This window comes from Heterostelium album, assembly GCF_000004825.1.
Source record: "Heterostelium album PN500 unplaced genomic scaffold PPL_scaffold6, whole genome shotgun sequence".
In the NCBI taxonomy this organism is placed as follows: Eukaryota; Evosea; class Eumycetozoa; order Acytosteliales; family Acytosteliaceae; genus Heterostelium; species Heterostelium album.
In genome coordinates, this window is record NW_008805068.1 from 1,561,844 (window position 1) to 1,583,474 (window position 21,631).

General features: G+C 31.3%; 9 protein-coding genes across 9 annotated transcripts; 4 read left to right on the plus strand and 5 right to left on the minus strand.

Moving 5' to 3' along the window:
* Nucleotides 1-304: 304 nt before the first annotated feature.
* PPL_07185 (uncharacterized protein) lies at nucleotides 305-1,307 on the minus strand (the record flags this gene model as incomplete). Its single annotated transcript, XM_020578024.1, has 4 exons — nucleotides 305-555; nucleotides 660-744; nucleotides 815-934; nucleotides 1,032-1,307. The coding sequence occupies 4 exons, from the start codon at nucleotides 1,305-1,307 to the stop codon at nucleotides 305-307; spliced, it is 732 nt and encodes a 243-aa protein (XP_020432472.1).
* A 543-nt stretch (nucleotides 1,308-1,850) lies between these two features.
* PPL_07186 (uncharacterized protein) lies at nucleotides 1,851-5,514 on the plus strand (the record flags this gene model as incomplete). Its single annotated transcript, XM_020578025.1, has 7 exons — nucleotides 1,851-2,380; nucleotides 2,461-3,350; nucleotides 3,877-4,052; nucleotides 4,153-4,450; nucleotides 4,634-5,140; nucleotides 5,208-5,299; nucleotides 5,461-5,514. 7 exons carry the CDS (start codon nucleotides 1,851-1,853, stop codon nucleotides 5,512-5,514), a joined length of 2,547 nt encoding a protein of 848 aa, XP_020432473.1.
* Nucleotides 5,515-5,831: 317 nt separating this feature from the next.
* Nucleotides 5,832-7,226, minus strand: PPL_07187 (threonine aspartase 1; the record flags this gene model as incomplete). Its single annotated transcript, XM_020578026.1, has 2 exons — nucleotides 5,832-5,848; nucleotides 5,894-7,226. 2 exons carry the CDS (start codon nucleotides 7,224-7,226, stop codon nucleotides 5,832-5,834), a joined length of 1,350 nt encoding a protein of 449 aa, XP_020432474.1.
* A 408-nt stretch (nucleotides 7,227-7,634) lies between these two features.
* On the minus strand, nucleotides 7,635-8,957 carry eppA (Erk2-dependent phosphoprotein; the record flags this gene model as incomplete). The annotated part of the gene is made up of 2 exons (XM_020578027.1): nucleotides 7,635-8,613; nucleotides 8,728-8,957. The coding sequence occupies 2 exons, from the start codon at nucleotides 8,955-8,957 to the stop codon at nucleotides 7,635-7,637; spliced, it is 1,209 nt and encodes a 402-aa protein (XP_020432475.1).
* Nucleotides 8,958-10,522: 1,565 nt separating this feature from the next.
* Nucleotides 10,523-12,506, plus strand: shkA (SH2 domain-containing protein; the record flags this gene model as incomplete). The annotated part of the gene is made up of 5 exons (XM_020578028.1): nucleotides 10,523-10,908; nucleotides 10,981-11,170; nucleotides 11,262-11,375; nucleotides 11,465-12,094; nucleotides 12,168-12,506. 5 exons carry the CDS (start codon nucleotides 10,523-10,525, stop codon nucleotides 12,504-12,506), a joined length of 1,659 nt encoding a protein of 552 aa, XP_020432476.1.
* Nucleotides 12,507-13,040: 534 nt separating this feature from the next.
* Nucleotides 13,041-16,895, plus strand: PPL_07190 (alpha-mannosidase; the record flags this gene model as incomplete). Its single annotated transcript, XM_020578029.1, has 8 exons — nucleotides 13,041-13,459; nucleotides 13,555-13,661; nucleotides 13,731-15,226; nucleotides 15,291-15,976; nucleotides 16,039-16,115; nucleotides 16,178-16,405; nucleotides 16,438-16,703; nucleotides 16,785-16,895. 8 exons carry the CDS (start codon nucleotides 13,041-13,043, stop codon nucleotides 16,893-16,895), a joined length of 3,390 nt encoding a protein of 1,129 aa, XP_020432477.1.
* A 180-nt stretch (nucleotides 16,896-17,075) lies between these two features.
* Nucleotides 17,076-19,042, minus strand: PPL_07191 (seven transmembrane domain protein; the record flags this gene model as incomplete). The annotated part of the gene is made up of 8 exons (XM_020578030.1): nucleotides 17,076-17,175; nucleotides 17,241-17,418; nucleotides 17,492-17,784; nucleotides 17,860-17,930; nucleotides 18,005-18,080; nucleotides 18,157-18,308; nucleotides 18,448-18,726; nucleotides 18,863-19,042. 8 exons carry the CDS (start codon nucleotides 19,040-19,042, stop codon nucleotides 17,076-17,078), a joined length of 1,329 nt encoding a protein of 442 aa, XP_020432478.1.
* A 650-nt stretch (nucleotides 19,043-19,692) lies between these two features.
* Nucleotides 19,693-20,337, minus strand: itpa (non-canonical purine NTP pyrophosphatase; the record flags this gene model as incomplete). Its single annotated transcript, XM_020578031.1, has 2 exons — nucleotides 19,693-20,162; nucleotides 20,235-20,337. The coding sequence occupies 2 exons, from the start codon at nucleotides 20,335-20,337 to the stop codon at nucleotides 19,693-19,695; spliced, it is 573 nt and encodes a 190-aa protein (XP_020432479.1).
* A 172-nt stretch (nucleotides 20,338-20,509) lies between these two features.
* On the plus strand, nucleotides 20,510-21,564 carry PPL_07193 (uncharacterized protein; the record flags this gene model as incomplete). Its single annotated transcript, XM_020578032.1, has 2 exons — nucleotides 20,510-20,554; nucleotides 20,659-21,564. The coding sequence occupies 2 exons, from the start codon at nucleotides 20,510-20,512 to the stop codon at nucleotides 21,562-21,564; spliced, it is 951 nt and encodes a 316-aa protein (XP_020432480.1).
* Nucleotides 21,565-21,631: the final 67 nt, after the last annotated feature.

Here is a 21,631-nt window from a genome sequence, read left to right on the forward strand (position 1 = left end):
AAAAAAAACGAAATCATCAAAAAAAAAAAAACGAAATCAAAAAAAAATTAAAAAATTAAATAGCAAAATAATAATAATAATACAATCAAATCCTCTATTCTTTGTTAGTTATATCTATGATATCCTATAGGATTCGATAATATTAATTGAATAGTATTTTGTTGTTGTTGTTGTATTAAAGTTATAAAATTATTAAATTTATAAATTTTTTTAATATTTGTTTTTTGATTTTGTTGTTGTCATAGGCTGGTTGGGTTGGTTGGTTAGGTTATTATTATTATAATATTATTTAAAAATGGGTTGATTATGAATTCTTCTTTGAGATATCCGAGTAATCACCTGATGATCTGCTGACGTTTGATGGTTTGAATGATGAGCTGGATTTAGCGGCTGATTGAGCAGCAGCGTTGACATTGCTGGCTGGTGATGGTTGTGGTTGATTGATGAACTTCTCAGTCAACTGACTGATGGTGTTTGATACCAATTTAATACCATTATCAATGTGTGGTCCAACAATTGCTACAATCGATTCGTGGTGCTTATTAGAGATGAATCCTGGCAATATAATAATTGAATATACTAAATCAATGTGTTGTTCATGAGTTAGTATATGTTTGAATCTATGAATAATAATAATAATAAACAAAACAAAGACATACCTGCAATAACAAATAAAGTGTAACCAGAGATATAACATCCCAAGAAAGCAATAACTGCACATACAATCGAGATTTGAATGAAGAACTAAATGATAGAAGGTTACTTTAGCTATTTGATTGATAACTACTTTAGTATAATGATTATTTGTTCATACCTTGATTGGAGAGAGTTGTTTCAACTTGTAAAGTTCATTGATATCCTCGCTAACAGAGTATTTAGCGGCTGTCAAAATATTGATAACTTCATCATATGCTTCATTGGAAATGTCTTTTGGCTATTAATAGTGGTGATTCGATAAGAGAATGTTATAATTAATATTAAATACAGTTTAATCTAATTACTAATTAGATATAATAATAATTAATACATACTTGAACCATTGAAATCAAATTTAAGATTGGTTGTTTGGCAATGATGGTGATGAAAAGGTAGAGTGGTATGGCGGTGAAGATGCTAGTGATCACAGAGAGACTAAAGTTACGAGAGTACCAGAGTAATGCTGATACCGATAGTATAAGGATACCCAAATCGATAGGTCTGTGCCACAGTAATACACTTCTAAGATATTTAATCAAATCTTTATAGTCATTCAAACAATCTTCCAATTGTTTCTTTATAAGTTGTTTTTTAATTAAAGGTGAACTCATCTTATTCTTATCAATTTTAAATCCAATATCTAATATCTAATATCCTTTATCTGTTTATCTATCTATCTATCTATCTCATTAAAATAAAATAAATAAATTAACTAAAAAATGTAGAGAAATTTGTTTTTGAGAATCCACCCACACTTCACAAAAAAACAAAAAAAAAAAAAACACACATCATCATAACAATTGTAATGATTCATTAATATCAATCAGCCCAATAAGCAAAATTCCATGAAAACTCGAACTTAAATGTGTAGAACCAAAAGTAAGAGAAATCAATTCTTTGTTATAAAAGATTTAGATGAATAAAATTAGTTGTTTTTATATTTTATCATTTTTTTCATCAAGTATAACCAAATATGTTCATCACCTTTACAATCAAAAAGGAGCGAAGATTTTTAATTCTTATTCTTAAAAAAATTTTAATTTTTTAAATTTTTTTTCCATTCTCTAAAGAGATTTTTTGTTTGAAGAATCTGAAAATTAATTATAATTACTTGGTGTATTTGTAATTGTAATAATAATAATTATATTGTAAATATGGATATTCAGTTATATAGAGGTTTATTTAAATCAAAAATATTAAGAGAATTGATTTTTGAGCAAATTCATAGGTTATCAGGTGAATATCGAGACAGAGGATTGGAAATATATAAATGGGGTGATTTAGCGTTTTGTCCACAGCAACTCGTTCTATATAATTATGTCGATCAATTGAAATCGACAATCAAATATTTTATTGAAAATAGATACACTTTACAATGTACAATTTTAAACGAGAAGAAAAAAAATAAAACAAAATTCTTTAAAATAGAACAATCATCACCATCATCAAACAGTAATAATAATAATAATAATAACAATAATAACAAAAAAAACAATAAAAACAATAAAAACAACAATAGAAATGGAAATCCAAAGTTTGTTATCTATTACATATTGTATGCATTAAAAACGAGTGCTACTCATGGTAACTTGGATTTAATCATCTATTTACTTTCACAATTCTATGAATTACCAACAACAAAACAACAAAAATCAGAAGAAACAAAGAGTATTACTCCCAAAAGGTAATTATAATAACACATAGTGTAACATTATGATAACAATGATATGGTAATAAATAATAACAATAACCACTTCTATGTAGCATTATAAAATTGGAACAAAAGTATTTAAAGAGTATATTTAACAAAGCTGCAGGCAAAGGATATTTAAATATCTTAAAATACTTGATTGAAACTTATGGAAATCATGATGTAAAGATCACTACGAAATCGATGAATTGCGCTGCGAGCAATGGTCATCTCCAAGTCTTGAAATGGATGTATCAGACTCGCGATTCAACAGCTACCGTTTGTAATCATCTTGGTTTAGATGCGGCCGCTAACAATGGCAAATTGGAAACGGTTCAATTCCTCCTCGAAATGAAGGTTATTCCAAATTTAGCAGCTGAGTATGCTGCAGACAAAGGACATCTCGATATCCTGATCTCGCTAGATCAGTTCAACCATCTCCCCACTACTTCTGTTGCTTTAGATAATGCAGCTACGCGAGGACACATGGAAATTGTACGGTTCCTTCATAGCAGACAAGCGAAATGCACTACAAACGCCATCAACTATGCTGCCTACAATGGACATTATCAAGTGGTTCACTTCCTATTGGAGAATAGAAGTGAAGGATGCACACGAGAAGCAATGGACCTGAGTTCTATGCATGGACATTTGGATATTGTGAAGCTACTTCACGAACGATCGGACAAAGGATGCACAGGGTCAGCCGTAAATCTTGCAGCCGGTAACGGTCATTTCCATGTGGTCCAATTTCTCATTGAAAATCGTACGGAAGGCTGTAGTTTCTATGCTCTTTCTAATGCAATCAGAAATGGTCATCTACCAATGTTTCAGTACCTCGCAGAGAAGACCGCATTTCTCAAAGATGAAGAAGCCGTTGAGCGAGTATATAATATTGCAAAATCACAAGATAAATTGGAAATAGTTGAATTTCTAAAGAATAATTTCACACAATTACAAAGTCGTAATTAATATTGAACAAATTCAAAATAGGAATTCGTTGAAATAAATAAATCATTTAAGTGACTATCATTGCAAAATTTAATGAGACTTTTACTAGAATCATAATAATATTTTGCAAATTAAATCTTAAAAAAAACCCTTTTATTCCACAAACAACACACAAAATGTAAAAAATGAGAACTTTCTTTTTCTCATTTTCCTTCAATTTTCTCTTTTTTTTGACAAAGAGGTTTTTAACATGTTAAGTATGAATGTTTTCTTTTTTTTTTTTTTTTTTGAATCATTTCATTCAAAAGATTTTAAACATATTGATTGACAATCAAATATTGTTAGAATAAAATAAATTATTTAACAAAATCATTATTTTTAAATAGTATAAAGCAAATGAAGATACATTAGCATAATTTTTTTATTTTTGTTCTTTCATTTCAATCAATCATATTATAATATAACTATCACATCAGCAGTACTGAATCAGTAGAAGTAGAAGTAGAAAAGTAGTGAATACAATCAATAAATCAAAATAGATAGAAACAGAGCAATGGAAAGCGATTTATTAACAGAGAACATGGCAGCTTTAATGCAACATTCAAACAATGAAGACGAGGATTTCGGTGATTTAAGAGTCCAAGAGATCGAGATTTTGAAATCAATTTACGATGAAAGTTTAATTCAAGATAATCGTCAATCAAACTTTTACAGAGTAAATATATTGTGTTAATTAAAAGTTTAATTTAAAACAACACATTTGCACATTTTTTTCTGGAAATTAATTTTTAACAAAAATTTACAAAAAAAAACAGATTAAAATCAATGTAAATGTACCAGAAGGATTTGTTTTAAAGACAGCAACATCAACAGGAGGAGCAGAAGCAGAGGTAGAAGCAGCAGAAGCAGAGACAACAGATGAAGAACTATCTAACAATTCCGATTCAACAACTACTACTACAACAAACAATAATAACAGCAGCAGCAGCAGCAACAATGCTGCTTCTCAAGCACAAGAGTATCCAATTGTTTGTTTGCCAACTGTTACTCTTGGTTTTGAGTTACCAAGAGGATACCCTGAAGTTTCACCTATTTTAGTTATTTCTTGTTGTTGTAAGTGATTTAATAATAATAATAATAATAATAATAATGTTCAATTCATTATTAATAATTAATAATCAATTATTATTATTATTTTGTTAAAAACAGGGTTATCACTTGATCAAATGAATTCAATTATTAAAGAGTTGAATTCAATGTGGGAGAGTGGAGAGATGGTTATTTTTAAATATGTAGATTGGATAAAGAACAATTTATTTACTTTCCTCGATATTGAAAAGTCGTTGACTCTTACCGATGTCGATGTCGATTTCGATTCACCACTCGCCGACTATTGTATTTGGGAGTACAACGAAGATTGGACTAGCTTGATGTCGGCATTGCCCATCATCTTGGCACACAACTCCCACGAATCCAAAAAGATCTTCAACGAAACCGTTCATACTTGTCCAATCTGTTTGTGTGACGATGAGGGTGTCAACTTTGATCTGCTGGCGTGCTCCCACTTTACATGCCACGGTTGTACCACACAGATCTGTAAATTGAATATCGATAGCGGTGACATCCGTCAGATCAAGTGTTCTGAACTCAAGTGTGGCCAACCGATCGACCAGAACATTGTCGAGAAGTGTGTCTCTGCCAAAGACTTTGCCACCTACAAATCAACCATTCAAAAGACCAATGGTTTCGTAGAGTGTACCAGATGTAGAGGATGGGCAAAAGTTGAGCCACATACCAGATCAAGTAAGTAGCTAAAACAAAGACAATATTAGATCCACAAATACTAAGATTCTTTTCTATATTTTACTAGCATTCTGTGAGAAATGTTATTATTCAATGTGTATGCTATGCTCCAAGAAGTGGCATCCCGGAACCACCTGTGGTTACGAACCAATAAGTAGGGTAAAAACTTTTGTAAAATATGGAGAGACTATCCAATATAACAGAAATTATAAACCTTGTCCTGGATGTGGTGTTACCATTAACAAGTACGAAGGATGTAAGTAATTTGTTAACAAATCAATGTGCTCAAGCAATATATATTAATCTCAATCAATTAATAGGTAACAAAGTTGTCTGTACGTCTTGTAATAAGATTATTTGTTGGATTTGTTTGAATGTTATCGATGGATATGATCATTTCCAAAAGAAATGTTTATTGTTTGAACTGCCTAGTGGTATGCAAGATATGTTACCTTTAATACGTGTCAACCGTATACATACAAGAGTTACAGGTCGTTCCACTTGTAACCGTTGCAAGGCACAGATTTACAGACACGACAATAATAATCATTTGATTTGCTTCCAATGCAAGTCACAGCAGTGCTTTATTTGTAAATCTTTGATCAAAGGAACCAACCACTTTTCAAACGGTACTTGTCCTCAACACTACGGTGAACCGTTGAAAGATCCCAACATTCCAAAATAAATAAAACTATAATTGTCCTAATACTATTAATAATTATAACTTTATTTGTGTAGATGATAACTCTATACATTGTCCAACTGGACTATCATCATTGATCCTCGATAGCAAAGAATGAGCTTTGAAATTATCTTTGGAACTGATATATCCTATTCCCATAGAATAGGTAGAATGTGCCCAAACCAACTCGATATCCATCTTTCCAGTGTTTCGATCGGTTTGTTTTCTTATTGCAATAACACCAGCTAATCTTTCATCTCCTGAGCCATTATAACTCTGTGTTGAGTATTCTTCTTCTTCCTCTTCTTCTTCCAGTTTCTCTTCTATTTCCTTGTCTTGTTTATCAATATTGGTGGTTCTTTCGAAATGATTACCGAAACAATCTGAATGATTAAGTAATTGATTCTCAAAATAAGATTTAATTGCTAGATCTGCATAATTATTCTGCATTGCTAGACAACATTGCTTCGATGTCATTGATCTCATTATATGTTCACCTACACCAGTACTACTACATGCAACACCAGGTATTGATTTTCCATTCGATTCAAGAAATAGCTCATCCTGAGCCCAGCAACCACTTCCAAACAATGCCGCTTCACCAACTCTTCCTCTGTGTTTCAAAGAAATTCCACCACTTGATACTCCAGATGCTATATGTCCATTTTCATCCACTACAATTGCACCAACAGTATCGTAATATACAGTCTTGTCATCTTGATATTCATCATCATAATAATAGTCTTCATTGTTTTCTTGTTGTTGATCTTTAGTATTTCTATGCATTTCCAATCTGGAGTTATGATTCATATAGGTAATATTTGATTGTTGAGTTATTAGAGGATCACCCAACAGTGAATTCCTATCGTATATCTCAATGTTGTGATTGCTCGCCCATTCCTTGGCACCCTCTGCCACCAACATCATCGGTCTAATTCTTCCCAATGACTTGGTGAGTGATTTCTGTTGTTTTCTCACCAACGCACTTGCCAATTTGATGGGGTTGCAAACACCATTGACAGCACCAACGCCTGCCCACAGACCACCACCACATCTCTTTGCATCATCGGCCTGGCAAACGGTAAGTGACGAATGCTGTACAAAACAAGATGTGCTACCACTGCTACACCTACAATAGTATCTACCATCCATTATACTAGCATCACATTCTACTTGGCCATCTTGATTCAAACTTGAGCCACGACCGGCATTGGTAAGAGGATCATCTTCAAGTTGGCTGATAACCAACTCGCAAATCGATTGAGCATCTTTATATTGATTTGCATTCGAATTAACTTGCTCTACGGTGGTGAGCAACACTCTATCAATCAAAGACTTGTATGTTTTTTCAAGTTTCTTTGAATGATAACCTGCACCTATATGTACGGCAATGAAATATTTCATAATCCAATGGAAAACAAAAAATAAAAAAAAAATTAAATTGTCATCATGATGATTGATTGTCTGCACTGCTTCTTTTCAAAATAATTTAAAACAAATTCATATTTAAATGCATTTAGATTTAATTTTTATTATTATTGGTATAAATATATAATTTTCTATATATTTTTAGATTCTAACTTGTTCGGTCGGAGTAACAAATTATTTCAAAACAAATATATTTCTAAATTAGTTCAATATATAAAGTCCTTAATATTTTTTTTTTTTTGTTTTTTTTGTGGTAGTTGGAAAAATGGTTTACTAATTAAACAATGTTGGGGTTGATGGATGGATTGTTTGCTTATGACATGATTGGTTGATTGATTGATTGATTGATTGTGTTGTGTTGCTGTTTGTTGGGTGTTTTAGTTTTTACTCATCGTTTCTTGGGGCATCATCGGATGATGCTGGTGGTCTGTTATCTCTTTGTGAGTAACCTCCACGGTCACCACCACGGTAGTTGTCACGGTCACCACCTCTGTGTTCGTTGTTAAATCCTCCTCTTCTTTCGTATCCACCGGAACCACCACCTCTTCTCTCACCACCACCCTTCTTGAAGGCGTTGGTCTCTACGGATTCACCGCTTCTCCAGCTGTCCAAACCGTCGACCTTGCTTTCACGTGGTGGTCTGTCTTCAAAGTTTCTTGGACCGTCTCTTTGACCGTCTCTCTGACCATCTCTTTGACCGTCTCTAGAGTATCTGTTTCCACCGAATGGGTTTCCACCTCTGTTGTCGTCGTATTGTCTTCTCTCTCCACCACCACCGTATCCACCTCTGTTGTCTCTGTCACCGTCGTATTGTCTTCTCTCACCACCGTATCCACCTCTGTTGTCGTCATACTGTCTTCTCTCACCACCTTCACGATCGTTGTTGTAGTTGTTGTTTCTTCTGGAGAAGTTGAATGGTGATCCACCTCTGTTGTCTCTGTCGCCATCGTATTGTCTTCTCTCACCACCACCACCGTATCCACCTCTGTTGTCTCTGTCACCGTCGTACTGTCTTCTCTCACCACCGTATCCACCTCTGTTGTCGTATTGTCTTCTCTCACCACCGTAACCACCTCTGTTGTTATCGTATTGTCTTCTCTCACCACCGTCTCTGTCGGTTGATCTTCTCTCTTCTTGGTCGGTGTTTTCTCTGTCTCCACCTTCGACTCCACCCTTTGGTGACTCATTGTCATCACCACCTTGGACTGGTGAATCTCTTGGACGAGCACCTCCAAATGGATCGTTTCTAGAACCACCACCCTGTTGTGGAGAGTCACGTCTCTTCTCACCAGTTGGTGCCTTCTTTGGCTTTGCCTGCATACCCAAAGCTGGGAAATCATCTTCCTCTGGTACTACTGTTTTCCTACAATAAATAAATAAATAACGAAAAAAATAAAAATAACAAACAAGTTAAAATCACAACAACAATAATATAACTCCATTCTTTTCTTTTTAATTTTTTTTTTTTTTATCTTACTTTGGTTGAGAATCAGATGGACCAAATGATGATGATGATGGACCGGATGGTGAGTTGTAACGTTGACGGTATCCACCACCGCTACCACCACCGCTGTAGTTGTCTCTTCCATATCCACCACTGCTACCACCACCTTGTTGCTCCTCATCGTAGGTTGAACGTGGTGCACTTGGTAGACTGCTTGGCTTCTGAGTCATGAAATCATTCAAATTGAGCTTTTGTTTCGACATTTTGCTGCTGTTGTTTTATTATTATCTGTTTAGAATAATCAATAACAAACTAGGTCACTTGACTTTTTAAATAGCAATAATAATAAAAAATAAAAAAAAGTTAAGAAATTTTTTGAAATAAAGATTTTGGGTGTTACCCTATCTCACAATCCTAATAATTTTTTTTGCAAAACAAAAAATAATAACAATTTCAAAAAAAAAACAAAGTAACGTTCAATGCTTGAACTTGTTTTTACCACTTCACATAATATTTATTTTTATAAACTTAAAAGGATAATAATTTTTTTTCAGTATTTTAAGACAAACTTATTATATTATTTAAGAATAAGAAAATCAATTGAAAGTGAGAATAAATCATCTTCTATTATTATATTCCGCAATCCCCAAAATCAAAATATCGTTATAGTAATATGAGGAATATTGACAAATGGCCAAGACATCGAAATAATTTGATCTCCTAAAACTGTTATTTTTTATTTATTTATTATATCTCTTTGATTTGTTACGAATCATAATAAATAATTGATTGTTTGATTGATACACATATAATATTTATTTATAACACATGTCAATATTGAATTAAATGAATAATTAATTATCTTCTATTAATTAAATAACCATGAGATAATTAAAATCGTTAAAGATTTCAAAGATTATTTTGATAAAAAAAAAAAAAATCATTTATCTTTTTAAAAAAAAATTGAAAATTTGAAAAAAAAAAAATACAAAACATCACAAACATAGAACATAACAACTTTTTTAGCATTTATATAAATATATTTTTATTAAAAAAAATACTACTGTTGTTATCAGGTACCTGTTAGTTATTCTACAAATAACAGAGAGATTACCGATTCATTTCATTGAGTAACAACATAGCAATAGAAATAACAACAACATCAAGTTTTAAGTGAACAACAACAACTACAATAGTTAATCGCGATCACTCAACAAAAAAAAAAAAAAAAAAAAAAGATACTTTTTGTCGATTAATATTATTTTAAGATATAATAAAATAATAAGTTAAGTTCCATTAGAGATAGAGCTTTATATATATTTTAATAAAAAGATATATAGATCATCAGATAGATAGGTAGACAGATAAGGTAGACAGATAATAAAGATATACAGATAACAATAATAGTAGGTATCTCATTTCTATTATCATATTTTTTTATTTATACTTTTTTATTTTTAAAATTTTTTTTTGTTTTTTTTTTAATTTGAAGATATTAAGTTAGAGATATGATAAAATAGAGATGTGATGTGTTTGTTGGATAAAAGATAGTGCACAACTATATATATATTTACATACATACTAGATTATATATTATCAATTAAATCATCAAATTTTTGTGTATTTATATAAATTTGTGTTTAATTATAAAATAATGTTATTGGCAACTTACATGTTTACTTTTAATATGAAAATATAATATAAATACAAAGTTTGTTTTTATTGTTATTTTATTTTTTTATTAAAAAGAAAGAAAAACAAACTTTTTATAATATTGTTATTGTTATTATGATTGAGAAATATATAGATATAAAGATATGATATAAAGATGAATAATCAAACTAACTATTATTTTAATTATCACAATTATCCTCAACAACAATACTTTCAACAAAATAAAGGTTATATAAAGGACCCTCGATATTATTATAGCCAACAACAATTACAGCAACAACAACAACAACAACAGATGGCAAATAACTATACACAACCAGATATTAGTGGACCACCAGAAATCTCAGAGTTTGAAATTCAAACTGAATCGATTTTGGGAGATGGTAGTTTTGGTACTGTCTACAAGGGACGTTGTCGTCAAAAGGATGTAGCTGTCAAGGTCATGTTGAAGCAAGTCGACGAAAAGACTCTCAAAGACTTTAGAAAGGAAGTTGCTATTATGAGTAAAATCTTCCATCCAAATATCGTACTTTTCTTAGGGTATGTTATTCTATAGTGTCAAACAATTACCGATAGAATAGTTACTAATATCAAACAAATGAAAACACATAGTGCCTGTACCTCTTTGCCAGGTAAATTGATGATTTGTACAGAGTTGATGAAGGGTAATTTAGAAACATTGCTTTTAGATCCAAATATTAAATTGCCATTGATCACACGTATGAAGATGGCCAAAGATGCAGCATTGGGTGTACTTTGGTTGCATAGTTCAAATCCAGTTTTCATTCACAGAGATTTAAAGGTAAATTTAACAACAACAATATTCATCAAATCGAATCGAATAAGAGTCAACTAAACAAATATTATTTTCTTAACTTTAATATTATCTATAGACATCCAATCTTTTGGTTGATTCAAACTTAACACTTAAAGTATGTGACTTTGGTCTGTCACAAATTAAACAAAGAGGTGAGAATTTAAAGGATGGTCAAGACGGTGCTAAAGGTGTATGTATTTTTAATTAGAGAATCAAATGATCTATTCAAATATTTATATATTAATATGTAAATTATGTTTTTTTTTTTTGATAATTTAGACACCATTGTGGATGGCACCAGAAGTATTGCAAGGTAAACTATTTAATGAAAAGGCAGATGTATATAGTTTTGGATTGGTGCTATGGCAGATCTACACCAGACAAGAGTTGTTCCCAGAGTTTGATAACTTTTATAAATTTGTTGCAGCAATCTGCGAGAAGGTAGTCCGTCCACCCATCCCCGACGACTGCCCAAGAGCATTGAAGCAATTGATTATGAAGTGCTGGGACCCATCGCCAGAGGTGCGTCCAGGCTTCAGTGAGATCGTCTCCACTCTCGAAGGTATCATCATCGATCTCTCGATCCCCGACGAGTATGGTGCCATCATGTGGAAGAATCATTTTAAACACGTCGACGAGGCAACCTGGAAGGATTTCCTCAATGTATTTGCAAACTTTGTCGGACTCACCAACGCTTCCACACCAAGCATGTCCGATCTCCTACAGTTCTCTCCCAACCTCAACGGTTCTACAATCGAACTCAACTTTAAGTGTCTGAAAGCAATCATTGTAAGTCCGCCAAAGGGTGTCGGTGGTCAAGAGGAAGAGGTTGTCAACATGGAGCAATTCGGTAAGGTTTTGGCTTGGTTCGGTAATCTCAAAGATGATGGTTCCCAAATTTTAGATAAAGTATGTTGAATGGTTATATGATTAGTTAAATTAATATTGATATTAATATGCTTTGTTCAAATTTCAATTATAGATAAGACAATTGATGGAGTGTGCATGGTTCCATGGTGATATTTCAACTTCAGAGAGTGAAAATAGATTACACAAGAAGCCAGAAGGTACATTTTTGGTGCGTTTCTCAACAAGTGAGCCAGGTGCCTACACCATCTCAAAGGTTTCAAAGAACGGTGTCATTTCTCATCAGAGAATTCATAGACCAGGTGGTAAATTCCAAGTCAACAATAGTAAATATCTCAGTGTTAAAGATTTGATTTCAGGTGAAGCTCAAGCTTTGGGTATCGCCACTCCATGTCTCGGTTCAAGATTCCTTTCATTAATTTATAAATCACAAATTTCTGGATACATTAATTAAATTCAAAAAAACAAACAACAAACAATCAGCAAACAGCAATCAATCAATCAACAAATCTATCTAATAAGAAACAAACACAATCCCCTACTACGATCAAAGATGTAACATCAACCTTATAAAATCATTAAAAAACAAAAAAAAAAACAAAATTCATAAAAAAAAAAAAAAAAACAAAAAAAAAGACATTAATTATTATACGAGCTAAGTAATAGTATAACGAATAACTAAACAAAGAAAAATAATTTTGAATTAAATAAATACTTTCTTTTAAAACATTAAAAAAAATTAACATTCTCAAAAAAAAACATTGATTATAATACACCTGCAAATTCAACAACAATTTTAGAATTGTAAAAATATCTTGAAAGGAATGTCACACCAATGGTTGTTAAATTTATTTTGATTAAATTAAATTAGTTTTTTGTTTTTTGGTTGTTTAAAAAACGTCAAAAAATCATATGAATCATTGTCATTTTAATTTTGAATATAATTTATTTATTTGTACTATAAAATATTGAGAGAGAGAGATAGAAGATGAGAAGGAAAAGGTTGACTTCAAATAGTTATCTAAAGAAACTATTCATTGTCATCATTTTGTTTAGTTGTTTCAGTACATACTTGCTTACAACATTCATCGGAGGAAAGAAAAACAATATGATGGTTTTGGAAGAGGATGAAGGAGAGTTTCAAAGCAATCTATATCACCAATTGCCCACTATAGTTTATGAATCACCTACAGATATGGAATTGGGTCGTAGCTTTGAAAATAAGATGACACGGATACATGATAGCGGACAAGGTGTCACAGTTCTGTTCATACCTCATTCGCATTGCGATCCAGGTTGGCTCTCTACATTCAACGAGTATTTCGAACAACAGGTAATCGATATTCTAAACAATGTAGTACAGTTACTCGTTCAAGATAGTACAAGAACATTCGTTTGGTCTGAAATGTAATATATGAAAGCTCAATGGCAATAGTTAATATCAACTAGTCTAACATTTTGTTTCTATTTCTCTATCTTTCGTTCAGTTCATATTTTAAAAGATGGTGGGATATTGCTGATGAACTTACAAAAGTAAGAGTTAAACTACTCATTTCCAATGGACAACTGGAGTTTATTGGTGGTGGATGGGTTCAAAACGATGAAGCTGGTAAGTTATTTTGAAATCACTTTATTTATTGGTTGGATTTTGATATTGATTCGATTATTAAAATAATAGTTGCTCAGATGGATGATGTAATCGATCAGATAACAGAAGGTTTGCAATGGTTAAAGAGAACTTTGAATGTTAATGTTGAATACGGTTGGCAAATCGATCCTTTCGGTCATTCTTCACTGACTCCAATGATTTTGTCACGTGCACAATTCAAGGGTATCATTGGTAATCGTATTAATTTGCTTACATTGCAAAGACAGCGGCTGAATCAAGAGATGGATTTCATATGGCAACCGAGTCGTTCGAGTTCCCGACGTATCTTGACACATCTACTCTACGATCACTACAGTTATCCATCTTCCTATCCGTATTTCGGTGATCTGGAAATACGTTGGGAGCAGCGAGAGTTTGTATCGAATCTCTTCTTCAATCTGATCGATGAAATGAGAACAAAACACAAGACCAAAATTCTATTGTTGCCATTCGGTAATGACTTTGCCTATCAAAAGAAGGATGAGTATCTCTTCAACGAACAGCTGATCGATTACATGTTGGCAAGAAAGAGACAAAATGGTGTTGCAGATATTCGATTTGGAACACTGCGTGAATATTTCCAATTGTTTGATAAAGAGATTGTCGACAATCAAATTGGATTGCCATTGTACACTCATGACTACCTGCCTTTGGTCAATGATCTTCATCAACCATGGACTGGATTCTTCACACAGTTCTCACTTTTCAAAAAGCTTGTCCGTGATACTTCTTTGTTGGTAAAGACCGCAGACATGTTCTACAGTATCGCAATGGCAAAGTCATCATCTTCATCATTCTCACAGTCTGATGACGACATTGGACAACTTTATCCCATGATTGAAGAGGCTAGACGATTCGTTGCACTCACCCAACATCATGATGGTGTCACTGGAACCGCTCGTCAGTTTGTAATGATGGACTATAGAGACAGTTTGAACATTGCCAGACAGAATAGTTACCAAGTACTATCTTCAAGTATCGAATATCTAATACATCTTGAAGGAGAAACCGATGAATCGAATCCGTATGAATTTAGAGATCTTTTGGATCTGAATGAAATGCAACCCGATTCCCAAGAATCATTTTCATTGGTTTTTCATAATTCTTTGTCTTGGAAGAAACAACATCACTACACTCTCAGAATCCGATTGAACAACACACAACTCTTGGAGTCCGTTCAAATATTAGACTCAACAATGGAACCACTTTTGATCCAAATTGTACCAATGATGCCAAGTGATATCAAAGAGTTGGATATGCAAAATGATTACATGCTCGTTTTCATTGTTGAAGTTCCTGCATTTGGAATCAACACTTATTTCTTAACATTAGACAGTCAACACAAACAAAATACACCAAAGTTATCAAAGGTATCAGTTTATGAAACTGAAAAAGAATTCCAATCATCCAAACATAGAGCTCTATCAACCAGGTATCTAGATGTTAAATTCCAACCCAATGGATTTTTAAGTTCTTTATCAAAAACAGTAAACAATCAAGCCTATAATGTTTTAGTAAAAGAATCGGTAAGTTTATCAACAATTTAAATATCTTATAGACTTAATTCTAATCCAAGTTGATTTTTATTAGATAAATCAATATAGCACAAACTTTAGTGGTAATTATGTATTTATTCCAGAGAAAAAGATGCCATTCCAATTCTTGGATGAATACAAAATATATGCGGTATCAGGTCCACTGCTCAACCAGGTTACTGTTGCCTCTTATATGAATAATATCAATGTTACTAGTACAATGGTTGTTGTTTATCATCGATTATATAACAGTCCAATTGATTACAAAGCAGAGAAGAAAGGAGTTCCGATGGTCACAGAAGAATCGTTAGAACTTGGTTACAGTCTCTATGGATTCACAAATTTGGAAACGGTTTTCAATTTCCAAACCAATCTAGATAATGATCACAGTAATCTCTACACAGACAATGGACAAGAATCAAGATCTAGAATCAAACCTCAAAATAATAATGACAAGATCAATTTCAATTATTATCCTGTGTTGAATTATGCTCATCTCAAGGACAACGATCTTCAATTCACAGTTTTCACAGAACGAAGTCATGGTGTCGGAAGCAATAATCCAAGTGATCTCGAGATTATGATTCATCGTACAACATTACAAGATGATAGCAAAGGTCTTGAGATTCCTGGTTTCGATTACTCAAGAGTTGATGCTAAGCTTTATCTTTCAATCGATCATCCAAATAGAATGGCTTCATTCGAGAAACAATTAAGTTTACATTATTCAAATGCACCAATGTAAGTTAATAGTATAGTTATGCTTTACATTTGAATAGTTTACTAATAATATTTAATTTTAGAGTATTATCAAAACAATTAAAAAGTAATATATATGAATATTTATCTGAGTATCAATATCAAACATCTTTCTTTAATGGTAAATAATAATTAAATTAAATTAATAAAAATAATAACTAACTTTGACAATTTGCTATTTAGATCGATTACCAAATAATTTACACATACACTCGATTAAACATTTTAATGACTTTAGAAGAAATGGACAAGCATTATTAAATATAAGATTATCTCATTTGATGGCCGATTCACAAGCATCACAATGGAATAATCAACTATCAAATCCAATTTCATTGAATCTCAACAAAATATTCAATAGCGATTATTCAATAACCTATTTAAATCAAACAGATATTGCATTTTTAGAGAGTATGTAAAATTTATCAAAATATATATATCAGCTCAATTTATTAATATGATCATTTATTTAGTTCAAAAAGATTTTAATAGTTTTTATAGAATCGAAGGTAATGTTTCAAAAGGAAACAGTACAACAGGAGAATCAGAGTTTGGTGAAGAAACACCAATCGAAATTTTGAATGTTCACCCTTTCACAGGTTTAGAAGCTGTTGATACTCATGATAGTATCAACTTGAAACCATTGGATATCAAATCCTATCAACTTTCATTAAAATATTCGAGTGATATTTCACAATCAAATCTAAAAGTAATTATCATTATAATAATATCAAATCTATACCAAATAACTAATTCGATCTTTTTTTAAAAAAAAAACAAATATTTTTAGTTTAAAATTGCAAGAATACAACCAATACCATTCGATAATATTTATACACATGACTTTTCAATACATAAAGTTTCGAAATTCCCAATGTTTTTTAATGATGTGTATAGATAGTTGATCAATAAATACTGTTATATTATGTTTTAAAAAAATATCAAAAATGTTTTTTAGAAAAATGTTAATTTATATTTAATTTCATTGAAAATTTAACCTTTATACATTAAAGGATGCCGTCGGAGGATTGGTATAGACCATCTTATGATATTGATATTATATAATTATTATTATTATTATTTATGCATCCTCTTCATCGTCTCTAACCTCCAAAGGGATTCCATCTTCATCTTTTGGTAAATTAAAATATGGATTATCGAGAGATGGTCTAAATTGATAACTATTATAAAAAATAATATTAATAAAAGTTAACTTTTTTCTGTATTGTGTGATGTTAATATTTACCCGGTGGAGCAATAGAAAATAAGAGAAGCCAACAATAATGAAAAATCACCAATCCATGCATAACGGAATGGAAGTGAAGCTCGGAGTAAGGCAAAGAAAATTCTTGTGAAATAAAGATATGAGATGACCATCAAATAAAAGTGTCTAAATAATTTCAATTTTTGCATATTTTGTGCGGCTATAAATATTATTAAAGTTATTGTTAATATTAATGTTTGAATAAATAAAGATTGGATATGTTTTGTGCCTACCTTTATCATCGACTTGAGAAGCATCCTTTAGATGTTTAATCGACCAGATAATTGGAACTATAATAGCAATACAACAAATGATATCTACAACAGTGAAAATATGTCTCCAACTAAGTGAACCGATCGAACCTGGTGCCTCTTCATCAATCATAACCAATGCAATGTTATCTAAAATCTGCAATGGAATGACAACCATAAAGATAGTTTTATCCTTATCAGAGAGGAATGGTTTAATGAATGCCCAACCTGATCCAATCAATGCAATTAAAATAACAAAGAATGATCCTTGAATACTATTTATAAAATTATAATTAATATATATATATATATATATAGATGTTCTCAGAATAGTTAAAGTTTAAACATACCAAGCAAAGATATAATAGGCAATATTCCAACCATGAGCACTACCTGTCTTTTTAATATAATGTTTCTCAATCTATAAAAATAATAATAATAATAGGTTATTAATATTTGATAGCTAAAGATTTGTATAACAAAATAACAACTTACTGATTCGAAAAGCAATGAAATTGCTAAAACAAGTAAATAAGCTGCACATAAATAATGAATCTTGTTGACTCTTTTTCTATAATATTAAAATAATATATTAATATTTATAATACAATCTTTTTTTTTTTTTTTTCTATAAAAGTTGATCTTACCCTTCACCTCTTAAGAATACGAATAACCAAAGTAACAAAATAACAAAGAATGCCATTGCGAATACAAAGTACAACGTTGGTAATGGTGTGTCTCCAATTGATAGATAACTGATTTGTCCATTTGAATCGACATTATATTCCTGTAAGAAAAGCTAATAGATATTATTTAATTAGATACCTGATATTATTTGATTTGATTTGATTTGATTTGATTTGATTTGATTTGATTTGATTTGATTTGATTTGATTTGATTTGATTTGATTTGATTTGATTTGATTTGATTTACTTACATCGAATGATACGGTAGTATCTCTGTTGCAACTTAGGAAATAGAGATTATGATAACCTTCCTTAAAACCAGGTTTAATCTTAAAGTTAAATTCAGTAATGTTTGGATTCTTTGCGCTGTCGTATTGGATAGTGTAGTCAAAGGTTTTGTTGATCATGTCTTGACAGTTTCCAGAGGCAACGGTTGCCTCATCTACAAATGCACTTGCATCGGTCTCACTAATTTGAATGTAAAATCCAACAGAACTCTTTGTCTCATCTGAAATCGGTTGATTATTAATCTATATATATATATATATATAATCGATTTGATGATAATAATATATAAATATTTGAATATATTAATATCTTATACGCTTTCTTCTATGAATGATCATCTATGTAACAGGATTAATCGATTGTGCGAGAGATTCTTACCTTCCAATTTGTAATATTTAGATTCATTACACCACCCATTCCAAAACCAAAAGTTTCAACTAAAAATAATGTTCTTGCATCCTCTTTAACGCTAAGATGGTGAATAAAACCATTGGATAGACATAGTGACGATAGAACCAGTAATGTCACCAACACTATTGAATTATTTGAAAACTTCATATTATTATCTCTCTGTTATTTTATTGCTATTGATTCGATCAATCTACGTAACTATGTATATGATATAATATATCAAAAAAAAGAAAAATGATAATTCTATTTTCTCTCTTCTTCTTCTTCTTTTTGTTTTTTTTTTTTTTCTTTAAATTCTTTGATTCTTAAGATATATTATTATTATTATTTAAATTTGATTTGATTGATTATTTAAATTTATAAACTCTATAAAATACAGTAGTAAATTATTAAATGATATTATGTTATGTTTGTAGATGGATATTATTATTATTATTAAATTATTTTCAAAAAAAGATAATCAAATGTGTTAAAGGTTTTTTTTTTTTTTTTTCAAATTTTAAAATATTTAATAAAAAATATTTATTTATAATTTTTTTTTTCTGTAATCACGATTACATGTTTGCGACGTTAGTAACTGCACGTGTCATCTTAATTAATGATTCATTAATCAATTTATTTTTTTTTGCTTAGATAGTATTTTCATTCATTAGAGTTAATAAGATATCTTTATTCATTGTAAAATGAATAAAGAGATATTAATTAAAATGATATGTACCCCACTTTGATAATGAAATATCTAATTTGATTTACAATTATTTATTAGCTATTTATGATTATTATTTTTATTTATTTATTTATTGTTGTTGAGCATAACCGTTTGCGAATAAATATTGTTTAACTTTTTCTAGTGAACGGTGACGATGTGAAATTGTATTCTTTATAGTTTTATCCATTTCGGCGTAGGTCTCATTGAAACCATCTGGTTGGAAGACAGGATCCCAACCGAAATCACGTGGTCCGCGTGGTGGAACTATAGTACCGTCTGTGCGACCTTCAAAGACGATCGGTTCGCTGTCTGGTCCCTCTGCATAGGCAAAGTTGCAGAGAGCATAACCTGTCTTATCGGTATGGGCTGCCAGCAGATCGTAGAGTCCCTCTGGTGCCAACTTATCGAGGAACCACTTGACATAGGGTCCTGGTAATCCCTTCAATGCATTGAAACACAAACAAGTATCTTCAATCAAAACAGGTCCATTAACTTCCTTTGCTGCTAATCTACATTTTTCTTTTGAAATATCATATGGTTCACCTTGTAACTCTGGTACTATAAATATAAAGGAAAACAAACTTTGTTAATTAAAAAAAAAATAAAATAAAAACAACTATAATACATTACAATCTACTTTCTTTGATTGAAGTGGTAAAGAAGTACCTAGAATTTGAATAACTTCTTCTAACTTTTTAGCATTACCAGTAATAAATGTAATAGTCTTTGTCATGTTTATTATATCTCAAAGTTATATATCTATAATCTAAATAATTAAACTAAATTTGATGAACTCTCTCTAGAGAAATTTATAATAAAAAATTAAATTAAAAATCATTAAAAATCATTAAAAAAAAAGTAGTTTAAAAATCGATCGTTCTATTTTTTTTTCATAGGAATCAAAAATGACGATTGAAGTTTCATTCTCTTTCAATACCAGCAACTTTAAAGTTATTATACAGATCTGATCATCTGTCAAAATATAAATAGTATGAATATTAAATATTAATTTGTTATTTCATTTTAAATTAATTCTATTTTCTTTATTAATAAGATGACCGAAGAAAATAAACCAAAAGCACTTTTCAATTGGAGTAGTGGTAAAGACTCTGCCTTTGCTTTGTATAAAACATTCCAAGAGAATAAGCTAGAGGTTGTTACTCTGTTGACTAGCGTCAGTGAGGAGTTTGAGAGAATCTCAATGCATGGTGTGCGTGTTGCACTTCTCGAGCAGCAGGCACAGAGCATCGGTTTGCCAGTGACCAGAATGATGTTGCCAAAGGATGTGTCGATGGACGGCTATCGTGATATCGTTGGAAACAAAATGAAGGAGATGCAAGAGCTCGGTGTTACCCACTCGATTTTCGGTGATATCTTTTTGGAGGATCTCAGAAAGTACCGTGAGGACCAACTCAACTCGATCGGCATGCAGGCGGTCTTCCCACTCTGGAAGATCGACACCAAACAATTGATCCGTGACTTTATTGACCTCGGATTCAAAACTATTGTCACTTGTGTCAATGGTTCGAAATTGGACAAGAGTTTTGCAGGCAGAATTATCGATCACCAATTTCTCGATGATTTGCCAGAGAGTGTTGACCAATGCGGTGAGAATGGTGAGTTTCATACATTTACTTTCGATGGTCCAATTTTCAAACACCCAATCGAATTTGATATTGGTGAAGTAGTTTCCAAGTCCTACCCTAAACCAAAGTCAACATCCAATACATGTTCCACTGCAATTACAAAGCCATCAACAACAGATTCCACAACAACGGATGCGACAACTACAGATTCCACAACAACAGATTCCACAACTTCCACTACAGATTCAACAACTTGCAAAGTACCAAAGAATGGTGATGAAAAAAGCAATGAAGATTGTAGATGTTGTGATGATTTCAAATATGTATTTTGGTTTTGTGATCTAATTCCAAAAGAAGGTACAAATAAAGAATAAATATAAAATAAAAACATCCATATTAAATTACCTATAATACAATTAAATAATTATTTCAATTTTTAAT